Raw genomic sequence first — 19698 nt, 5'->3', positions numbered from 1 at the left:
TTAAAATTAAAATTTTAGTTATAGAGGGCAATTATAATGTATTAAGGCATATAAGGCTTATTAGCCAGGGATCCTTTTAAAGGAACCACACCATGAATTTCATTTTTTTTTGGGGGGGGGGGTATTTTTTGGGCTCCCCAGTGTCTCTTGTACCCCAAAACATATTTTTTTTTTACATTCAGTCATTCATTCTCATTTCAGAGATTTTCAGAATGGGCGTGTCTGAACAGGCCATTTCAGAATGGCAATGCAAGTGACATCACTTGCATTGCCATTGCATTGATGCTGGCCAGACAGAATTGCTCAGTAGCCCCCCCCTGCCCAAGAGGACGTTTTGGTATTGCAGCTGAAAGTGCTGTATAAGCCAGAGACAATTGACTTGGGATGAGTATATCTGAGTGATGATTTAGGCTCAAACCTTTTGAAAAAGGTTTGAGGGACATACACCATATGATATTAAATATCAAATATTTTTTTTAAATTCATGGTGTAGATCCTTTAAAGGAAAATGGATAACAACACAATGTGAATATGTATACAACAGTTTGTACTTCTGTACAATAAAATGTTTGCGTTTTTCTCAGTTCCATTACTAATTATTACTGTTTAACTTCATAAAGCAGAACACTAACATGCAGTTTTATCAGTGATATTAAAGCTGCAATCTGGAACTTGTTTTTTAATGAATAAATGTTATTTTAACCACTCTCTCTACTCTTCCAGTGAGAAATGTAAACCCTGGTGTAAGGTTGGACACCTACTGGTGGACAACTAATAAATGCAGAAGCTCATAAGGACAATATCTCCCCTGGCCAATCAGGGACTGGCTCTTGATGAGCGGTAGAAATGAGGACTCACAGGGAGGACCTGGGTTTGAATCCCAGGTAGGACATATGAGTTACAGATTGCAGCTTTAACTAGCTGATACTCACAGTCCATGACAATGCCTGTAGTTCTCACTACCAGACCACACAGCACACAGTAAGACACATTGCAGCTGCTCTGAAGAGATGTCTCTCTCAATGATGAGGCCTCTCTGGACAACTGGAGGATATTAAAGTTAAACGTTAGTATGATCTACTTCAATGTCTGCTTTCCAAGAACTCAGAGTGAATATTATAGAGTTAAGTGATCTGGGCTCAGAAACCGTTCATCTTGAATTTCTACAGAAAGATTCACATTTCTCCAACTTTTTCGTCGTTCAAAATTATTCGAATTTCAAAGAATTTCCAAAAATATCAGATGTAGGGCCTACTGTATAGGATGCTCTACAACCTCCCTTAATGCATTAAGACCGGGAACGCATCTCTGTCATTTTAGATGTCTTTGGCTATTCAAAAATAGCAGATATATACAGTATAAGCATCTTAAGCTCATAGCACGTCACTCCGTGCCGCGCTATGAGCTTGTAGATCTGCTATTTATTTTTCTTAATTGTGAAAATGTGTGCAAATCTTAGTTTTTTTTTTTTTTTTCTTAAGCGGGATTTTTTAATTAAAATCTTTGCTTGCGGGGGTCCCTGGAACAAGATATTTTGAGATTGGGGGGTCGGCGGCCAAATACACGTAATTTTTGGGGGTCCTTGACATTAAAAATGTTTGAGAACCACTGATATTAGATTTATTTGGGCTATTCAAAAATAGCAGATCTACAAGCTCATAGCCCGGCACAGAGTGCCGGGCTATGAGCTTGTGCCGCGCTATGAGCTTGTAGATCTGCTATTTTTTTTTTAAACGCTTAGGGATTTAGTATACAAATGTCTACTAAATCCCTAAGCGTTTAAAAATAAAAACGTATATTGCTATATCAGTGGTTCTCAAACTTTTTCATGTCAAGGAGTCACCCCCCCCCCCCCCCCCCCAGTGATATGTATTTGGCCGTGGACCCCCCCCCATCTCAAAATATGTTGTTCCAGGGACCACCCAGAAGCAAAGATTTGAGTTAAAAATGTTTGCCTTAAAAATATATATGCATATTCAAAGATTTGCACACATTTTCACGATTTTTCAAAAATAGCAGATCTACCAGCTCTTAGCGTGGCACTCGGTGCCACGCTAAGAGCTTGTAGATCTGCTATTTTTGGATAGCCAAACAATGGATAGGTTACACAGATGCATTCTGGTTTGAATGAAGGTCATGCAAATTATCCCCTCCATCTGAATATAGGGAATCATCTGAATTGCTAATAGCCTAAAATGCTCAATATTGTAACGAATAGTGTAGCGCCCAGAGCTGGGATGGAGCTTTGACCTCAGTCCCAGAGGACCACAATGGAAACAAGCCTTTTTGTGTTATCCTTATAACAATCATTGTAAAATCGTACCTCTGTATCCTACTGTTAATAAAGTATTCCATCAATCTGTTTACTCGAACTGTTTACTGTACATATATATATTTTTTTGTAATGATGTTTTGCATAGTAGTATCTGTCTGTCAATAAATGTCTCTATGAATTGAGTACAAAGGACCACAATGGAAACAAGTCATAGGCTTTCTTGGGTTTTAAATTATCTTAGCTGACCTTATATTGAACTGTACTTTCATGTTTGTTTGTTTTTTTGCAAACTGCTAATAATTCAGTCCATCAAAAAACAGTGCTGGTCGTAACTCACCTCCATCCCCGCATTCAACAAGCTACATAAGGAAGGGGGGGGCTGTCACTCAGACTCCGAGTGACCAATGGAGAGGTGTCTTACATCTATCAGCGTAGGACCCGCCTTCTGAACTTTAACCCCTCACACAAAAAAAAACAAAAGAGAGAAAAAAAATCAAGACCAGAGAGACAGAGTTTTGAGAGAGAGGAGAACTTTCATTCGCAAAGAGTAAAAAAGAAAACATTCAAATCATTTTTATTAGCATAACACATTTTATTACACATACATTTTACTAAGTATTTTGTTTTATGTAGTTTTTTTGCATGTTAGAACACTAACATGCAGTTTTATCAGTGATATTAAAGCTGCAATCTGGAACTTGTTTTTTAATGAATAAATGTTATTTTAACCACTCTCTCTACTCTTCCAGTGAGAAATGTAAACCCTGGTGTAAGGTTGGACACCTACTGGTGGACAACTAATAAATGCAGAAGCTCATAAGGACAATATCTCCCCTGGCCAATCAGGGACTGGCTCTTGATGAGCGGTAGAAATGAGGACTCACAGGGAGGACCTGGGTTTGAATCCCAGGTAGGACATATGAGTTACAGATTGCAGCTTTAACTAGCTGATACTCACAGTCCATGACAATGCCTGTAGTTCTCACTACCAGACCACACAGCACACAGTAAGACACATTGCAGCTGCTCTGAAGAGATGTCTCTCTCAATGATGAGGCCTCTCTGGACAACTGGAGGATATTAAAGTTAAACGTTAGTATGATCTACTTCAATGTCTGCTTTCCAAGAACTCAGAGTGAATATTATAGAGGTAAGTGATCTGGGCTCAGAAACCCTTCATCTTGAATTTCTACAGAAAGATTCACATTTCTCCAACTTTTTCGTCGTTCAAAATTATTCGAATTTCAAAGAATTTCCAAAAATATCAGATGTAGGGCCTACTGTATAGGATGCTCTACAACCTCCCTTAATGCATTAAGACCGGGAACGCATCTCTGTCATTTTAGATGTCTTTGGCTATTCAAAAATAGCAGATATATACAGTATAAGCATCTTAAGCTCATAGCACGTCACTCCGTGCCGCGCTATGAGCTTGTAGATCTGCTATTTATTTTTCTTAATTGTGAAAATGTGTGCAAATCTTAGTTTTTTTTTTTTTTTTCTTAAGCGGGATTTTTTAATTAAAATCTTTGCTTGCGGGGGTCCCTGGAACAAGATATTTTGAGATTGGGGGGTCGGCGGCCAAATACACGTAATTTTTGGGGGTCCTTGACATTAAAAATGTTTGAGAACCACTGATATTAGATTTATTTGGGCTATTCAAAAATAGCAGATCTACAAGCTCATAGCCCGGCACAGAGTGCCGGGCTATGAGCTTGTGCCGCGCTATGAGCTTGTAGATCTGCTATTTTTTTTTTAAACGCTTAGGGATTTAGTATACAAATGTCTACTAAATCCCTAAGCGTTTAAAAATAAAAACGTATATTGCTATATCAGTGGTTCTCAAACTTTTTCATGTCAAGGAGTCACCCCCCCCCCCCCCCCCCCCAGTGATATGTATTTGGCCGTGGACCCCCCCCCATCTCAAAATATGTTGTTCCAGGGACCACCCAGAAGCAAAGATTTGAGTTAAAAATGTTTGCCTTAAAAATATATATGCATATTCAAAGATTTGCACACATTTTCACGATTTTTCAAAAATAGCAGATCTACCAGCTCTTAGCGTGGCACTCGGTGCCACGCTAAGAGCTTGTGCTAAGAATTGTCCTAAGAATCTGGTGTCCAGTCCTTCTTGCCTATTTGCTCTATGAATGTTTCCGCTGTATAATTTTTGAAAGTCCTTGCTAGGACAGTCTTATGAGCATTAAATCTTTCCTTCTCTATTCTTCTCGTGCAGTATGTCATAAAGTGATCGCTGATGCCATACACTATAGACCGCCGAAGTCTGACGTCATTTACACATCCTTTGTTTGTCTACCTGGTTCGCAGTTTTCCACCCCCGTTCTGAATCCCATAGACGTATTTAATATCGCGTCAAATAAGAACTGTGTTCCAAAAATAAACAAATGACCACGGCGTGTTGACTCTTATGGAGTGTGTTATTCAATCTCCTGGAGGAACTCTGTAACTGCCTGACTCACCTGTAGTCTGAGTATATATTTTCTTGTATTCTCAGGTTGCTTAGTTGTACTTTGCTTGCTTCAGAGTATCAGTGCTGTATATAGTTAGTTTGTGTTTAAAAGTAATTTGTTTTAAAGCATTAGAGGTATATTGTGAGGTGTGACCTGATTGCCCTATCAGAGGGAGTTTGACCTGAACCAGGCCTATTGCCTTGTTCATACTAGGGGAGGAGTCTCCTGATTTGTCTCAAGACAATTAGCAATCAGTTGAAGTTGTTTTAAACCACCTGCTCTGAAAGCGGTAGCTTTCAAAGCGGCTAGCAAACGAAGGCTAGGCAGACAAAGGCAAGAGGCGACTTTGTCAAAACCCGACTAAGGCAAGAGGCGACTTTGTCAAAACCCGACTAAGGCAAGAGGCGACTTTGTCAAAACCCGACTAAGGCAAGAGGCGACTTTGTCAAAACCCGACTAAGGCAAGAGGCGACTTTGTCAAAACCCGACTAAGGCAAGAGGCGACTTTGTCAAAACCCGACTAAGGCAAGAGGCGACTTTGTCAAAACCCGACTTAGTCAATTTACGACCTTCCACATTGAGTGATTCTTCAGTGTTTAGTGATATATAGTAGTGTGATAGTGTCTACGATGTGTTTTCTTCCTATTCCTGTCCTCTCCTCTTCCTGGTGGTCGCAAAAACACTGGGTTACACCCAGATGTCGCGATACAACTAATCTAATATATCCTACTCTTTCCACTCACGTCGAGCAAGTGGTATCGGGAGGGCTTTGGAATTGCCACTCGGCTGTGGTGGAAGGCAAATCTGCTTTCATCTCAGCCTACGCATCCTTGCTCTCCCTTAACTTTCTTGCTCTGACTGAGACCTGGATCAGACCAGAAAACACTGCTACGCCCGCGGCTCTGTCAGATGTGTACTCTTTCTCTCACACTCCCAGAGCCGTGCGGACAGGTGGTGGGGCTGGTCTGCTAATTTCCAGAAAATGGAAATACTCTCCTGTTTCACTGTCACAATTCTCTCCTACCTCATTTGAATTTCATGTGGTCACTGTCTCTCATCCAGTCAAGCTCACCATTGCAGTTGTTTATCGCCCACCGGGCCCTGCTGGTGGCTTCCTGGAGGAGCTGGACCATCTAGTCTCCCACTTCCCTGTCGATGGCTCTCGACCATCTCTGTCCCCTCACCACCAGGCCTGCACGCCAAACTCCACCTGCCCCCTGGTTGTCGGACTCAGTGCGGACTGAGAGACGGAGCCTGAGAGCGGCTGAGCGCAAATGGAGAAATGGCAACCTCCTGGAGGACCTTCTCACCTTCCAATCTCTCATTTCTACTTTTTCCTCCTCTCTATCAGCTGCTAAAGCTGCTTTTTTCTGCACTAAAATTCAGGCTTCTGCTTCCAACCCTAAAAAACTCTTTGAAACTTTCTCCTCTCTCCTGCAACCACCACCCCCTCCTCCCTCCTCGTCCCTCCTCCCCGACGATTTCGCCAACTTCTTTGACAAGAAGGTGAACGATATCCGATCCTCCTTCCCTCCTCCCCCGGCTGGTGCCCTGCGCACTACCCACACCCGTCTGCCTGCCGCCACCCCCCCCCTCTCTACCTTCATCTACTCCTCTCCCCCCCCCATCCCCTCTCTATCCCACTTCTCTCCCCTCTCCCCTAACGAGGTCCTTCTCCTTGTTACCTCTAGTCGCCCCACCTCATGCTCTCTGGACCCGGTCCCATCCACTCTGTTGCAGTCTATTGCACCTGAACTTCTTCCCTTCTTAACCCACCTTATTAACACCTCTCTGACATCTGGCTACTTTCCCTCTACTTTCAAGACTGCCAGAGTCACCCCCCTCCTGAAGAAACCGACACTTGACCCCTCTGAGATCAAGAACTACAGACCGGTTTCCCTTCTATCCTTCCTATCTAAAACTCTCGAACGTGCTGTCTTTAAACAACTGTCCTCCTATCTCCACCAGAACAACCTCCTGGACTCCAACCAGTCTGGGTTCAAAGTGGGTCACTCGACAGAGACTGCCCTCCTGGCTATGCCGATGACACCCAACTAATTCTCTCATTCCCCCCCTCTGATACCCAGGTGGAGACACGCATTGCTGCTTGTCTGGCTGACATCTCGGAGTGGATGTCGACAAACCACCTGAAGCTCAACCTGGACAAGACCGAGCTGATGTTCCTCCCGGGGAAGGGCTGTCCGCATCGAGACATGGCCATCACCATTGATAATGCTGTGGTGACCTCAACTCGGACTGCGAAGAATCTGGGTGTGACCCTGGACGATCAACTGACGTTCTCGGCAAACATCTTATCAGTGACGAGGTCCTGCAGATTCCTGCTCTACAACATCAGGAGGATTCGCCCCTTCCTCACGGAGAAGGCAGCCCAGGTGCTCATCCAGGCTCTCGTCATCTCCCGCCTGGACTACTGCAACTCCCTCCTTGCTGGTGCTCCGGCATCCGCCATCAAACCCCTGGAGCTTGTTCAGAAAGCTGCGGCTCGTCTGGTGTTCAACCGCCCCAAGTTCTCCCACACAACCATCCTTCTCCGCTCTCTACACTGGCTCCCCGTAGCGGCTCGCATCCAGTTCAAAACCCTGGTGCTAGCCTATAGGGCAGTGAAAGGAACAGCTCCTTCCTACCTCCGGGCTATGGTCGATGCCTACACCCCTGCCCGACCACTTCGGTCTGCCACCTCGGGGCGACTGATTGCCTCGTCACTCAAGGGTCCTTCTGGCCGATCCACACGGTCACGACTCTTTTCTGTTCTGGCCCCACAGTGGTGGAATGAACTTCCCACTGATGTTAGGACAGCAGAGTCACTGCCCATATTTCGCCGCAGGCTGAAAACTCACCTCTTCAGGAAACACTACCCTTCCTCTCTGCCTGACCTACTTGTTGTTAACTAGTTGTACGAACGCTTGTTTTCTATTGCTGTATTGTTTATTGGATTGTTTATTGGATCTTGTTTAGTCGATACACTTATTTGTTTTAGCTCATGCTCATTTGATTTTGCTATTTTGTCTCATCTGTTTAAGGAAATAGGTAGCTGATATATTGCACTTTTACCTTAGCGCTAGGTATACTCTTGGTTGCTTGTTTTTGCAGAAAATGCACTAAAGACTTCTGGTGATTAGTAGTTTTCGTTCCCTACCTATGTTGAATACACTTATTGTAAGTCGCTTTGGATAAAAGCGTCTGCTAAATGACTGTAATGTAATGTAATGTAATGTAATGTAATATGAAGCATCAACTGACGGTGAGAAAACGCTAATGTTACTTCCGCCGAATTAGTTACATTTTCGCCAGAAACAGACTGTATCAAATATAAGTGACTGACTATCATAAACGATACAGAACCCCCTCCCTGACAATAACGCCGACACGCGGTGTTTATTTTTGGACCACAATTCTTATATGAGACGATTCTAAGATGACCCAATGTTATTCTCCATAGAGAAATTACTTCCGCAAACCTGGGGATGAACGAGTCACGTCAGGACTTCGGTGCTCTATAGTGCCACTCTGTGATACTTTTGTGACATCTGAGACTAGAATAAGATCAATAATGGTTTTCGTTGTTTTACTTACTCTTGTGGGTTGTTTTATTAATTGCCTAAAACCAAAGGAATTACACACATTTTCAAACCCTTTAAAGGTAGGGTGGGCAGGTTTAGATACATCTGTATTCATGTCACCCATTATCCAAGTCTCCATTGAATCAGCAACGTTGGATAACACTGTGTCCAATGAGTCGTAAAACTCTGTCTGCTCTGGAGGTCTGTAACAAGCCCCAAATAATATGGGTTTTGTTTTGGTTAAACAAATGTCCAACCATACGATTTCCAGTTCATTCATGAGATCTTCTCTGAGGTTAAACGAAATGTCAGAGCGTACATAAACACACACTCCACCCCCTTGACGATTTCTGTCTTTCCTTACTACGTTATAATTCATGATTGCAATTTTCGAGTCATTAATGCTAGAGTCAAGCCAGGTTTCTGAAAAACATATTATTCCTACTTCAGATAGCTTTACAATCTTCCTAATTTCCTCTATTTTAAAATACAGGCTCCTCACATTAAGGTGTAAAAAGTGCAGACCTTTTCTACTGAATGCTGCCTTGTAATCCAACTCCGTTACTGTCGGTGTTCTTGCCTCGGGTGGTGGACCGCTTGCGCTGTACCTCCCGAGGCTTGACGCTGCCTGGAACGCAGCCAGTGTCCTCCCGGACACTGGAATCCTGCCATCAGACAGCGTGCTACCGTTCTGGAACGTCTCGATGCTCGCCGAGTTTTGACACTGTCTGGAACGCAGCCGGTGTCTCCAAAGTATAATGGGGGATTGAAACCACAGATATAGAAACCTAGATACCTCATTGGCCTCTGCAGTTCATTGGAGCGACATGCTTGGTATGGTGGCCACCATATTTCCGGGGGGAACGGGCACTGGCCAATCACAGCGTGTTGACTACTGGCCAACCACAGCGCGTCTTTTCCAGGACTTGTCAGAATCTAGTTGTCCCGCCCCCACCTGCGTCTGATTGGCCTACTGAACGCCCCCTTCTGTGACGCACACGGAAATTTCCAGCTGCCCCCCAGAAGCATAGAGGAAGCGGAAGTGCGTCCGAGATGCCGACGCTTCAGAGCCAGAGGAGGCGTCTACCTTTATATGTCTATGATTATTTGAAACTGGCTAGCAAGGGTATGTGTGGTTCCGGAGGCATGTACAATACTTGGAAGGAAGACCACTCACTTAAATGCTACAATCCTACACATTCTTGATAGCACAATCAAGAATGTGTCTAGTTAGTACTCTCTCGCTGATGGAGCTCAAGTTCAAACTTTCTCCCTCTTTTCCCCTCCCTCAGCCTCTCTGTCTCAATTTCTCTCTCACTCTGTGTCAATCAGCACATTCAGGGTTCAGTACCCAGCATGGGCTGGTTTATTGAATGGGTGAAATAGGCTCTCTCCTGTCCTCAGGCTCGATTTAGATAAATCTTCATTTTACTAGGCACTTTTTATAGGAGGAAATTATGTATGAGATGTATGTAGTAAACAAAGATTGATTGATTGAATACTTTATTAACAGTTTGCAAATAGTACAGTCGTTTGATTTTACAATGATTGTTAAAAAGCCCTATAGGGGCTTGTTTCCATTGTGGTCCTGGGGTAACCTGGGCCAAGGACACTTGGCTAATTCTGTTTTCAGATTAGATTTTTACCCTGGTACCTACAGGTTTTTTTGTGTCTTCACAAATACACCCCCTTCCTGCCTCTGTTGTTGCCTATAATGACATGGGTGCCAAGTTGAAAGTAGTTAATGGGATATTTTTTGTCCTTGCAGGCTAAACTGGATATTGCTTTTGGAACTCATCACACGTAAGCCTTCTCTCTCCTGTGTGCCATGTCTGTCTGTGATGTGTCAACTACTGTATGACATGTTGATTAATCTGTTTCCCTAGCATTGTCTTAAAAGTTTTAAAACTGGTAGAGTATGGCGCTCGCACCCTGCCTGTCCCTGGCTTCTCTGTGTTGGAGTGACAGAGAACCTCTGTGCCTCCTGGGAAACAGCGTAGGAGAGACAGACAGTTAGTAAAGCTGAGCCTGAGACTGTGTAGGAGAGACAGGCAGTGGGAAAGCTGAGAAGGAGACAGTGTAGGAGAGACGGGCATAGAGCTGAGAGGGAGATGGTGGAGAGACAAAGGAGAGAAGGTTCTGAGAGGATTTGATTTTCCATCAGTATGTGATTCCAGATACTGTGTTCTTTCAAAGTGGTCTTTCATAGAGAGACCTACAATAACTACGGCCGTAAAAGAAGATTGGCTTCATACATCATGAACATTCTAAACACTTGTCGTAAATACTGAGCCACATTAGCCATTAACAGATGTAAATCTCTTCACAGGAACAGTATACTAATATTCCTGAGATCCTAGAATGATTGTGTATGATGCTACCAGATATTACTGGATAATAACAAAAATAAGAAAGAGGCAAGGAGAGAAGATAGAGGATTATTTTGAAAACACGAGCATATCAGAACAAGTAAAGGTTGAAGATAGTTTAAGATTGAGCAATGTACAATATGTTCTGTTTATTCTTTTGTAGAATTTATTTTAGCCTCTACTTTGCCTTTATTATGGAATGAGCAAACCTTAGTGATTTTCTTAATATAATTAATCTCCATAAAATATGTATATTTCTTTCTGCCTGGGAAAAGTGAATGAGAAATGCACAACTTGACCTCCTAAAGCTCCAATGGATATAGTATAAAGAGTAAAGTGGTCACACTAAGCAGCTTCCAGTGGCCAACAGTAGAGGGCAGTGGTCGTACTGGGTAGCTCCTAGTGAATGTGCAACAGCAGCAAATTTCCCTTAATGAATGGTATTAGCCACATGAATCCTATCCTCCCCATCTCTCCAGCTCTTTAGTAAACAGGCAAACAAATAAGCAGACACAATTGGAACTGGAACAATGTCAAATCGAAGCTGATAAATTATCTTTGTTTGTGGGGTTCTCTCTCCTGATTGCAGGAAATTAGTATTCCACCTGAAAATCTAATTTATGTTTACTAAATCGCTGGAGAGACTCAGAGTTAAAGGTAGGGTAAGTGATTTACTTTTGTTAAAATTGTTAAAAGTGTTAAATAGCTCTATATTGTGATAATACTCATTACTATAGACTGTTTGTTCAGTAAAAGGAGTTTCCCATGTCTTTCCAGCTCTTTAATAAACAGAAAATGCATTTTCAGTGCTCTCTCCTGATTGGCTTAAATTGTGTCACCTACCTGAAAATGTACTATATTCTGTTTACTAAAGAGCTGGAGAGACCCCTGTGACCGAACAAACGCTCTGTAGCAATGATTACTATCAGAATATAGTACTTTAACCTTTTTAACAAAACAAAACAAAAAAAACAAAAAAATATCACTTACCCTACCTTTAAATGAGCTTACAATTTTCAGCGTAATGTTTTCATTTAGCACAAATTCTCAACCTTTTCTGGATCAGGGCCCACAAAACCTCAAAAGCATTCGCGGCCCACCCATCTGATCACTTTTGACTGCCGTGTTAAGTGGTCAGATGGGTGGGTTGTGTGTGTTTTCAGAGCCTGTTTATTCTCATGATCAATCAATCGATTATGTTCTGGCTTAGATCAATGGAACTAACACTGTATTCCTATACATCGGTATCGCAATGAAAACTCACTTTTCAAGGTTTTAAAGAAAACAAACACCATGGTCATTGTTTTACATATTTGTTTTTTAAATATGAAAGTTATATTATCATTAAAAGGTTATTGTTTTGCCAATTATGTAGCAGACACTGTAGTCATGGCTGGTACAGTGCATACTAGGGCTTTGTATTGATACTGATGTAGTTGCTGTGGATGAAAACCATCCGCCATCTTTGTTCTTGGTTCAGGAAAATGATGCTGTTGTGGTACGAGGAGGGCTTCAGGGTCGTCATCACGACCTCCAACCTCATCAGAGCCGACTGGTACCAGAAGTCACAGGGGTCAGTCCATCTGAACTATTCTTTATTCACATTAAAGCCGGATTTATACCTAGTTGCATGCATGGTGTCACGCACCGAAAATGGCAGATCTACAAGCTCTTAACAGGGCCGGGCCGGCCCTAGGATTTTTGTGGCCCTAAGCAAGATTTGTTTTGGTGCCCCCCCCCCCCCCAAACACCCCCATTATAAAATCATTATGTCATTTTTTATTGCATACTAAAATAATAACGCTAGTTGTTGGATAGGAGATACATGACATAATTACAATATGAAAGTACACATAAAAAAAAAAATCAAAAAAAAATGTTTTTCTTTTCTTTTCTTTCTTTTTTTTCCCCCTAGTGGTTGTGGCCCCAAGCGACCGCTTATATTGCTTATAGCAGCGGCCGGCCCTGGCTCTTAACACATTGCATTGCGCACATTGTGAGCTTGTATTTGCTTAATAACCCCTAGCCCCTACGGAACCTCTCCCTCCGCTAAGTAGCTCCGAGATGAGGTCCCTCGTCGGTTCCTGCCGTTTGCGGTCGACATTGTCGCACATTTTCCACTTTACATGTTTCTTACCCCTTTCTGCACATCGTATCCAAAAAGCAAAGCATTTGCGCCACTCTCTCAGATGTTTTAAGTTCTAGCGGAACATAACAGCTTCCAACGAGTTGAAGAAAGTATTTAATTTGCCTCGGTTTTCATTCGGTTCCATAATATTTTGCATTAGAAGATGCAATTCAACATTTGACCAGTAGGGTAATCAGTAATGTTATCTCTACGGGCGCAACTCTTGCGCAATGTCAAAAAAACATGTAACCGGATGAAAACCGAGGCAAATTAAATACTTTCTTCAACTCGTTGGAAGCTGTTATGTTCCGCTAGAACTTAAAACATCTGAGAGAGTGGCGCAAATGCTTTGCTTTTTGGATACGATGTGCAGAAAGGGGTAAGAAACATGTAAAGTGGAAAATGTGCGACAATGTCGACCGCAAACGGCAGGAACCGACGAGGAACCTCATCTCGGAGCTACTTAGCGGAGGGAGAGGTTCCGTAGGGGCTAAATAACCCCCAACCCCTCACTGGCCCTTAAGACCAACAACATGCATATCTTCGCCAAAACCATTTCTTTACTTCTTTACTTTCTTTTGTTTTATGTATCCGGATGTCAAATTGTGTTTCCTTTGCTTGATGTTCTGTGCAAAGTACATTGGAATTGCCTTGTTGAATTGTGCTATACAAATACAACTGCCTTGCCTTACACACAAATATGGCGTGTGTCATGCTGACTGTGACAGCATGACATGAGACACAAACAAACCGTGTCGTTATGAGTCAGATCGGCGGTGCAACATAAATGTGAGGGCCCAAATTCTAGATGTGAGGGCTAAGTACGTAGTGGCCCGAACCTTTTAGTGTATCGTAGTAAATAGCCGATCTACAAGCTCACGTGCTGCAAGCTTGTAACTCGGCTATTTCCTCTACCCTTGCGTGGCACTCATGCTCGCTCGTACGACGAAGTAGGGGCATTCATTTAAAATAAAATAAACAAAAGGTTTAAATATGGAGATACAAGGTTCTGCCCGACAGCGGCGACATACAAGGGAATATATGTAGAATATATTGCTACACTTTGCCAATATAATAAATGCAATAATGTATTTATTATTTCAAGTGCATTGTGGAATGTAATTATGATTCTACCTTCTCACTCTCAACATGTGCCATATTTGATATTTATTTATCTACCTATGTTGCAATACCACCTTCTTGCATATCGTATAGTATTGTATAGTTTCAAATGATATACATATCTGTATATTTTGAGTAAATGGTTTTAAATAATAATTTGAATATATTTCTATATTGTTGCTTTCAGTGTAATGCAACAACCTCACAGAGACAATATGTAAACATGCCTGGCAATAAAAAAAAATCAGATCTTTAGTAGTTACTCTCGTTCTTAGTGCTGTCTGGTTAAGTCATATTTTATTGATCCAAGTGGGGAATCTTGTTTCTGCCCATTCTAATGTTTATCTTACCTGATCTAAATATAGTTTTGGCATTGTCACTGCCCTCTGGTGGACGAATGTGCAGACAGAGAGACAGAGAGTTATTACAATAGTTTTTTGTAGGTGTTCGCAACATACCAAATGTCTCAATTGTTTGAGACGATTACATTCATTTAAATTTTAGGTGTAAGGAATTTCTTTGCTGTGCTGTGCTGTGCAGCCCACCAAGCGACGGTGAGTCTCCAACCTTCTTCAGGAGAGACCTGCTGGAGTACCTTGCGTCGTATCGTGCACCCGAGCTCGCTGGCTGGATCCAGAGGATCCAAGAGCACGACTTGTCTGAGAGCAGGTGGGTGCTATATCCAGAGCGACTTACAACAAGCAAGACCTAAGTAAACAGCATTGTACAACAAAGTATATTAGCCTACACGGTTAAGTGGTTAATCAGACAAATTGATTTAGTTAATTGTAAAAAATCTATTAGAACATCTTCGTGTCGATACGTTCTAAGGATTTAAAAGATATATACCTGCACCTGGTACGTTCCACTCGCCTTATTGCAACCACTGCCACAATTAGAGAGGACTAGATTGGACTTTGTTGACACCTGGGGGTTGTTAGAGGTTTTGTAATGTATCAGAGTGCAATACACCTCCCAACCATTAGTGTCGCATGGTTGAAAGTATCGGAGACAATTTGGAGAAAATGGCCGACGATGGGATTAAAATGCTTTTTATTGAACAATACGGGAGATATGAGTACTTATCGCGGTTCGCGTCGCCTTGTAACATCCGTGGCTCGGTGGTAAGCACTTTATATTTGAAATCTGAACGTTTATGTTTATGTGAGAGATGGCAATGTCGAACACAACTTTAGACCAGGGGGACTCGGCACCATGATGTGAACCATGGCTAGCAGCAGGATAGAAACGGTAGTCTTGTTGTTTATCTTACTGATAAACAACAGTAAGATTTTAAAAACAGAGAAGAGCTAAAGTAAATCTTTACTATATATTTATAAGCACACATTATAGCAGTCAGTGTGTAGTAGCAGCAAAAAGGAGGCAGATTTCATATTTAATGAAATACCTAGGAACTTCTCTTACTCTTTCAAATTTGCTCACCCCTATACCCATACTTCCCACAACTGCGTAATGGGACATTTCCCAGCACAAGATGATGGTTTCTAACTGCACAATATTTGTCTGAGAGAGAGAGAGAAAAAAACTGTGACCGTTAAAACTAAAAGTTTTTTTTGTAAAAGGTTAAAGCACTATATTCTGATAGTAATCATTGCTAGTGTTTGTTCTGTAACAGGGGTCTCCCTGTCTTTCAAGCTCTTTAATAAACACAATACATTTCAATGAGGAGAGTACCCATTTATTCGCTCACTTTTTAATGTGTTCCAATTTTGTTTGCTCATCGCTTTGTGTCATCACTTCCAAATTCCAATTTCACTTGTTTAATCTGTATCCTGTGTGAGTTCTCTTTCCTGATTGAATAGAATTGGTATCCCGCCCTGAAAATGAATTTTCTGTTTACCAAAGAGCTGGAGAGACAGGGAGTCTCCTGTTACTGAACAAACACTCCATAGCAATGAGTACTATCAGAATATAGAGCTATTCAACACTTATCGTAACAAAAACACATCACTTACCCTACCTTTTAAATTGCACTAAAAGCTCTGGTTTGTGTTTTGTAGCTGTATCCTTCAGTGGAGGATGTGAGAACCAGTCTGGAGGGATACCCAGGTGAGAAACATATATAAAGCCAATAATGAAACCCACCTGATACCAGTATCTAGATGAGACTATGCAGCAAATTTGACCACAATGACCACAATCACTTATGTGATAGCGACGGAGCGTGCTCATTGCTCAGAACGGAAACATTGGCTCCATTGTTTGACGCTGCGTTCCAGTCATGTTGGAAGTCATGCTGGTGCATGATTTGTCAACCCGTAGATCTCTGACATGTAGTTGTTGACTTCACGGCAACATGGCAGACAAACTGTAAAAAGCCAGCATTATTAAACAACTTTTTAAATCACCTGAACTACTACTACTTTAAAACCACATACAGCAGCTAACAGTTTCCACATAGCTGTGTTGAGAGGTTGTTGACTTTAATTAGACCTGGAACACTATACGTTGTTATATATCTTTCAAGCCGGCAACAACTCTGTGTAGTTGTTGCTATATACAGTATATAGCAACATAAATCATTTTAATGAAAGATTGTTTTTCAGAAAACGTAGTTCAGGATTTAGACGTTTTTTTTTAGAATCGGCCTCAGGTCTTAATGGGTTAATAAAATAGTTATGTAGTAATTGGTTAGTTATGTAAAGTGGCACAAACTATAGCTGGCTAAAACGTAAGTGGTTGCTTCGATAGCGACTCGATCCGTAGACCATGAGTGGAGATTCTAGGTCAGATTTCAGAAATGCACACTAGGCACTTTGGATGTAAGATCTCAGCGGAGTCTTTTACATAGTTTGTTCAGAAAAAAAGCTTGTGTTGGGAACATCTTTTTGAACATTTGCAGGCATACAGTGTAATAACCAAAAAGCATATCATCATTTTAAATAACAGAACCGAAACCAAACCTCCAAAAAGACACAAGACAAGTCTGTCTGTCTGTCTGCGTGCGTGTGCACTCCAGCCGGTGGCAGGCAGAGACCACTGGGAGGAGTCATGCAATGCCTCACATCAAGACTTACATGAGGACATCACCAGATTTCACCCAGCTTGCCTGGATCCTCATCACAAGGTGAGGTCTCCAGGTGCCCAATTAAATTCAAGTATCTGGCTACTGGGGATTTTTCATCTTTACTCCTTACACAGTTTTTATCTTCAACTCACGTTTAGTTTAGCTACTGTATACAAACCAACCTGCAAGGACACTTCAAGAGATAGAAAACATATTTGGTTTTGCGACAGATCCTGTCCTTAATGTTCAACCTTTTTCAAGCATGGGGATGGTAGCTTGTTAGGCAGAAACTCTTGAGGAGGTATATTCAGCTTTGACCAAGCAATCAGTCTTGGCCAAGGTGTTCCTGGGTTTAATTCCTGACATGCTCATTAACAAACATAGGAAGATCTTGCCTGGCATTGCCCGTCACATGTTATTGTGCTAACGTGTTGCTTTGCAGTCATGTAAGAGAATGAAAGAGATGTCTACTACACAAACTTATACTGTATCTACCATAAAGGGAAACACCAACTGGTGTACTTTTTTGCCCTGCCCACAGCAAAGCGTGCCAGGCAAATGGCAGGTTCACACTGAACGTCTTTTTGCCCAGATTATGTTGTTGCTGGCCTATTTTGGCGCTTGCCGTCAAATCCCCCGATCTGACGCAAGATCGGGCTTCGCTCGCCCAGGTTTTGCTGGCTGTGTGTGAAAAGTTCACCGGGTGTTTCCAGATATCTGCCATGTTTGATATTTGGTGCTGTTGCCAACTGGAAATCATACATTATGAACAGGGTTGCGATCAGCACTGAGAGCATATCCGTGCTACAGAGAATGAGAGCACAGGGAAGCTTCCTAAATTAAAGTCCTCGACTCCTTTACAACTTTATAGCTGTTGAGGCAGGTCTGCCTCAGCCTGTGCCACCGTTGTCACAGCAGCTACTGAGGCCTGCAACCAAGTATTTCAGAACGCTGCAACTTTGTCCTGCAACATTCTGCAACTGTTTCATTGCATTGCAAATCATTGGTCTGAAATATAAATAAAAACACTAATGACCCCTGTAGCAACCTATAAATACAATGGCTTGTATTTGTTCTAATTTGTGTGCGTGTGCGTGTGTGTGTGTGTTTCTGTTTAGTTCCAACCTGTCTAAAGCAGCATGGGGTGCTCTGGAAAAGAACAACACTCAGATAATGGTGTCCTCTACTAGAGATGCACCGATACAGGTTTTTTAAATTCCGATCCAATCCGATATATCAATTAGGATATTTTTCGATATCCGATATATATGCCGATATCCGAGCAAAACTTTAAATACAAAAAAAAATGCATTACCTTTCAATTAAAGACATTTATTACTGAATATTTTAAAGTACAATAACAGTAGAAAAAAAACAAATACACTATGATCTATCACCAAAAGAAAATACCTACAAATAATAAATTAAAACAATGTGCATACTTAGCTGCTTCTTAAAATTGTATTAAACACAAAAAAAACAAAAAAAAGAAAACATTTTATCGGAATGTGGATCGGTTATGTCATGTCCGATATCCGATACGTGAAATAAGTCATATCGGTAGCCGATACCGATACGGTATCGGTATCGGTGCAACTCTATCCTCTACCTGCCGTCTGCTTATGTAAGATCCCCCCCCCACACACACACACACACACACACACCTAGGAGAAACATTGAAAGGCTATCTGATGGTGTGCATTATTGTCCATCTTTCTTTCAGAACATGCAAACCTTCCCTATTAAGAGGAACCCATATCCTATCACGTCTTCTACCAACGCCTTCCCTGTGCCCTTTGACCTGCCCCCAAAGCGCTACTCTGAGAAAGGTATTGTGTGTGTGTGTGTGTGTGTGTGTGTGTGTGTGTGTGTGTGTGTGTGTGTGTGTGTGTGTGTGTGTGTGTGTGTGTGTGTGTGTGTGTGTGTGTGTGTGTGTGTGTGTGTGTGTGTGTGTGTGTGTGTGTGTGTGTGTGTGTGTTGTGCGTGTGCGTGTGTGTGTGTCATTCAGTTGTGAAGCACTTCATTAGTACATTTCTGTACAGCAAATCATGTCTTTTTAACCTTTGTTATTATTAACAATGGTAGTAGTGATATTTGCTGTATTAGTATTCATTCCAAGAAGGCAGCCAATAGTGTTATGTTTTGGTGCCTGTACATTGTCTTGTTGTGCTCTTCTGTTCTCAGACCAACCATGGATGTGGAACATTCCCTACACCCAGGCCCCTGACACGCACGGCAACATCTGGGTCCCCTCCTGAATCGCACACTACTACACACAGAATACAGACAAAAAACAACTCATTGATGGCTTCTTTAACCACTTCAACTCTATACTTTGTTGTTTGTCAAATAGCGAAAATAGCAGATCTAAATGCTCACAACATGTTGAGATAGTAGATCTGCTATTTGTGATGAAAAAAAGTGTTTTCTCAAGGTAAAATATTGCCCGGAATATGTAGGCAGTAGTTTTGTCATGTGATATGTAGACATGTTCAACTTGTGTTTATCAAGGTGGATAATTTTACTTTTCCCATCACCCAGTGTGACATGTAATGAACATACCAGTATTAAAAGGACAAAGTCTTGCAGTGTGCAGACTCTCCATCAAGGCAGGCCTCCAATCACCATGTCAGCTTTACTGCTCATTATCCACTACCTCTCTACGCATAACTGTGTGCCTGCGCGCACACACCCCCATCTGTGTGTGTTTGTATGCCGTCGTGT

At 42.0% G+C, this 19698-nt stretch overlaps 1 protein-coding gene across 1 annotated transcript in view; it reads left to right on the top strand.

Annotated features, from left to right (window-relative positions):
• Positions 1 to 19309, top strand: part of LOC308084293 (tyrosyl-DNA phosphodiesterase 1-like) — a 142214-nt gene extending 122905 nt beyond the window's left edge. The window contains exons 15-16 of the mRNA XM_080426865.1: positions 18698 to 18803; positions 19159 to 19309. Of these exons, the coding sequence (XP_080282991.1) occupies positions 18698 to 18803; positions 19159 to 19232 (180 nt within the window). The 3' untranslated portion in view covers positions 19233 to 19309. The remainder of the gene's footprint in view (positions 1 to 18697; positions 18804 to 19158) is intronic.
• Positions 19310 to 19698: the final 389 nt, after the last annotated feature.

Source organism: Gymnoscopelus braueri, assembly GCF_963280865.1.
Source record: "Gymnoscopelus braueri genome assembly, chromosome: 1".
NCBI classification, from domain to species: Eukaryota; Metazoa; Chordata; class Actinopteri; order Myctophiformes; family Myctophidae; genus Gymnoscopelus; species Gymnoscopelus braueri.
This window is presented reverse-complemented; position numbering and strand designations above follow the sequence as displayed.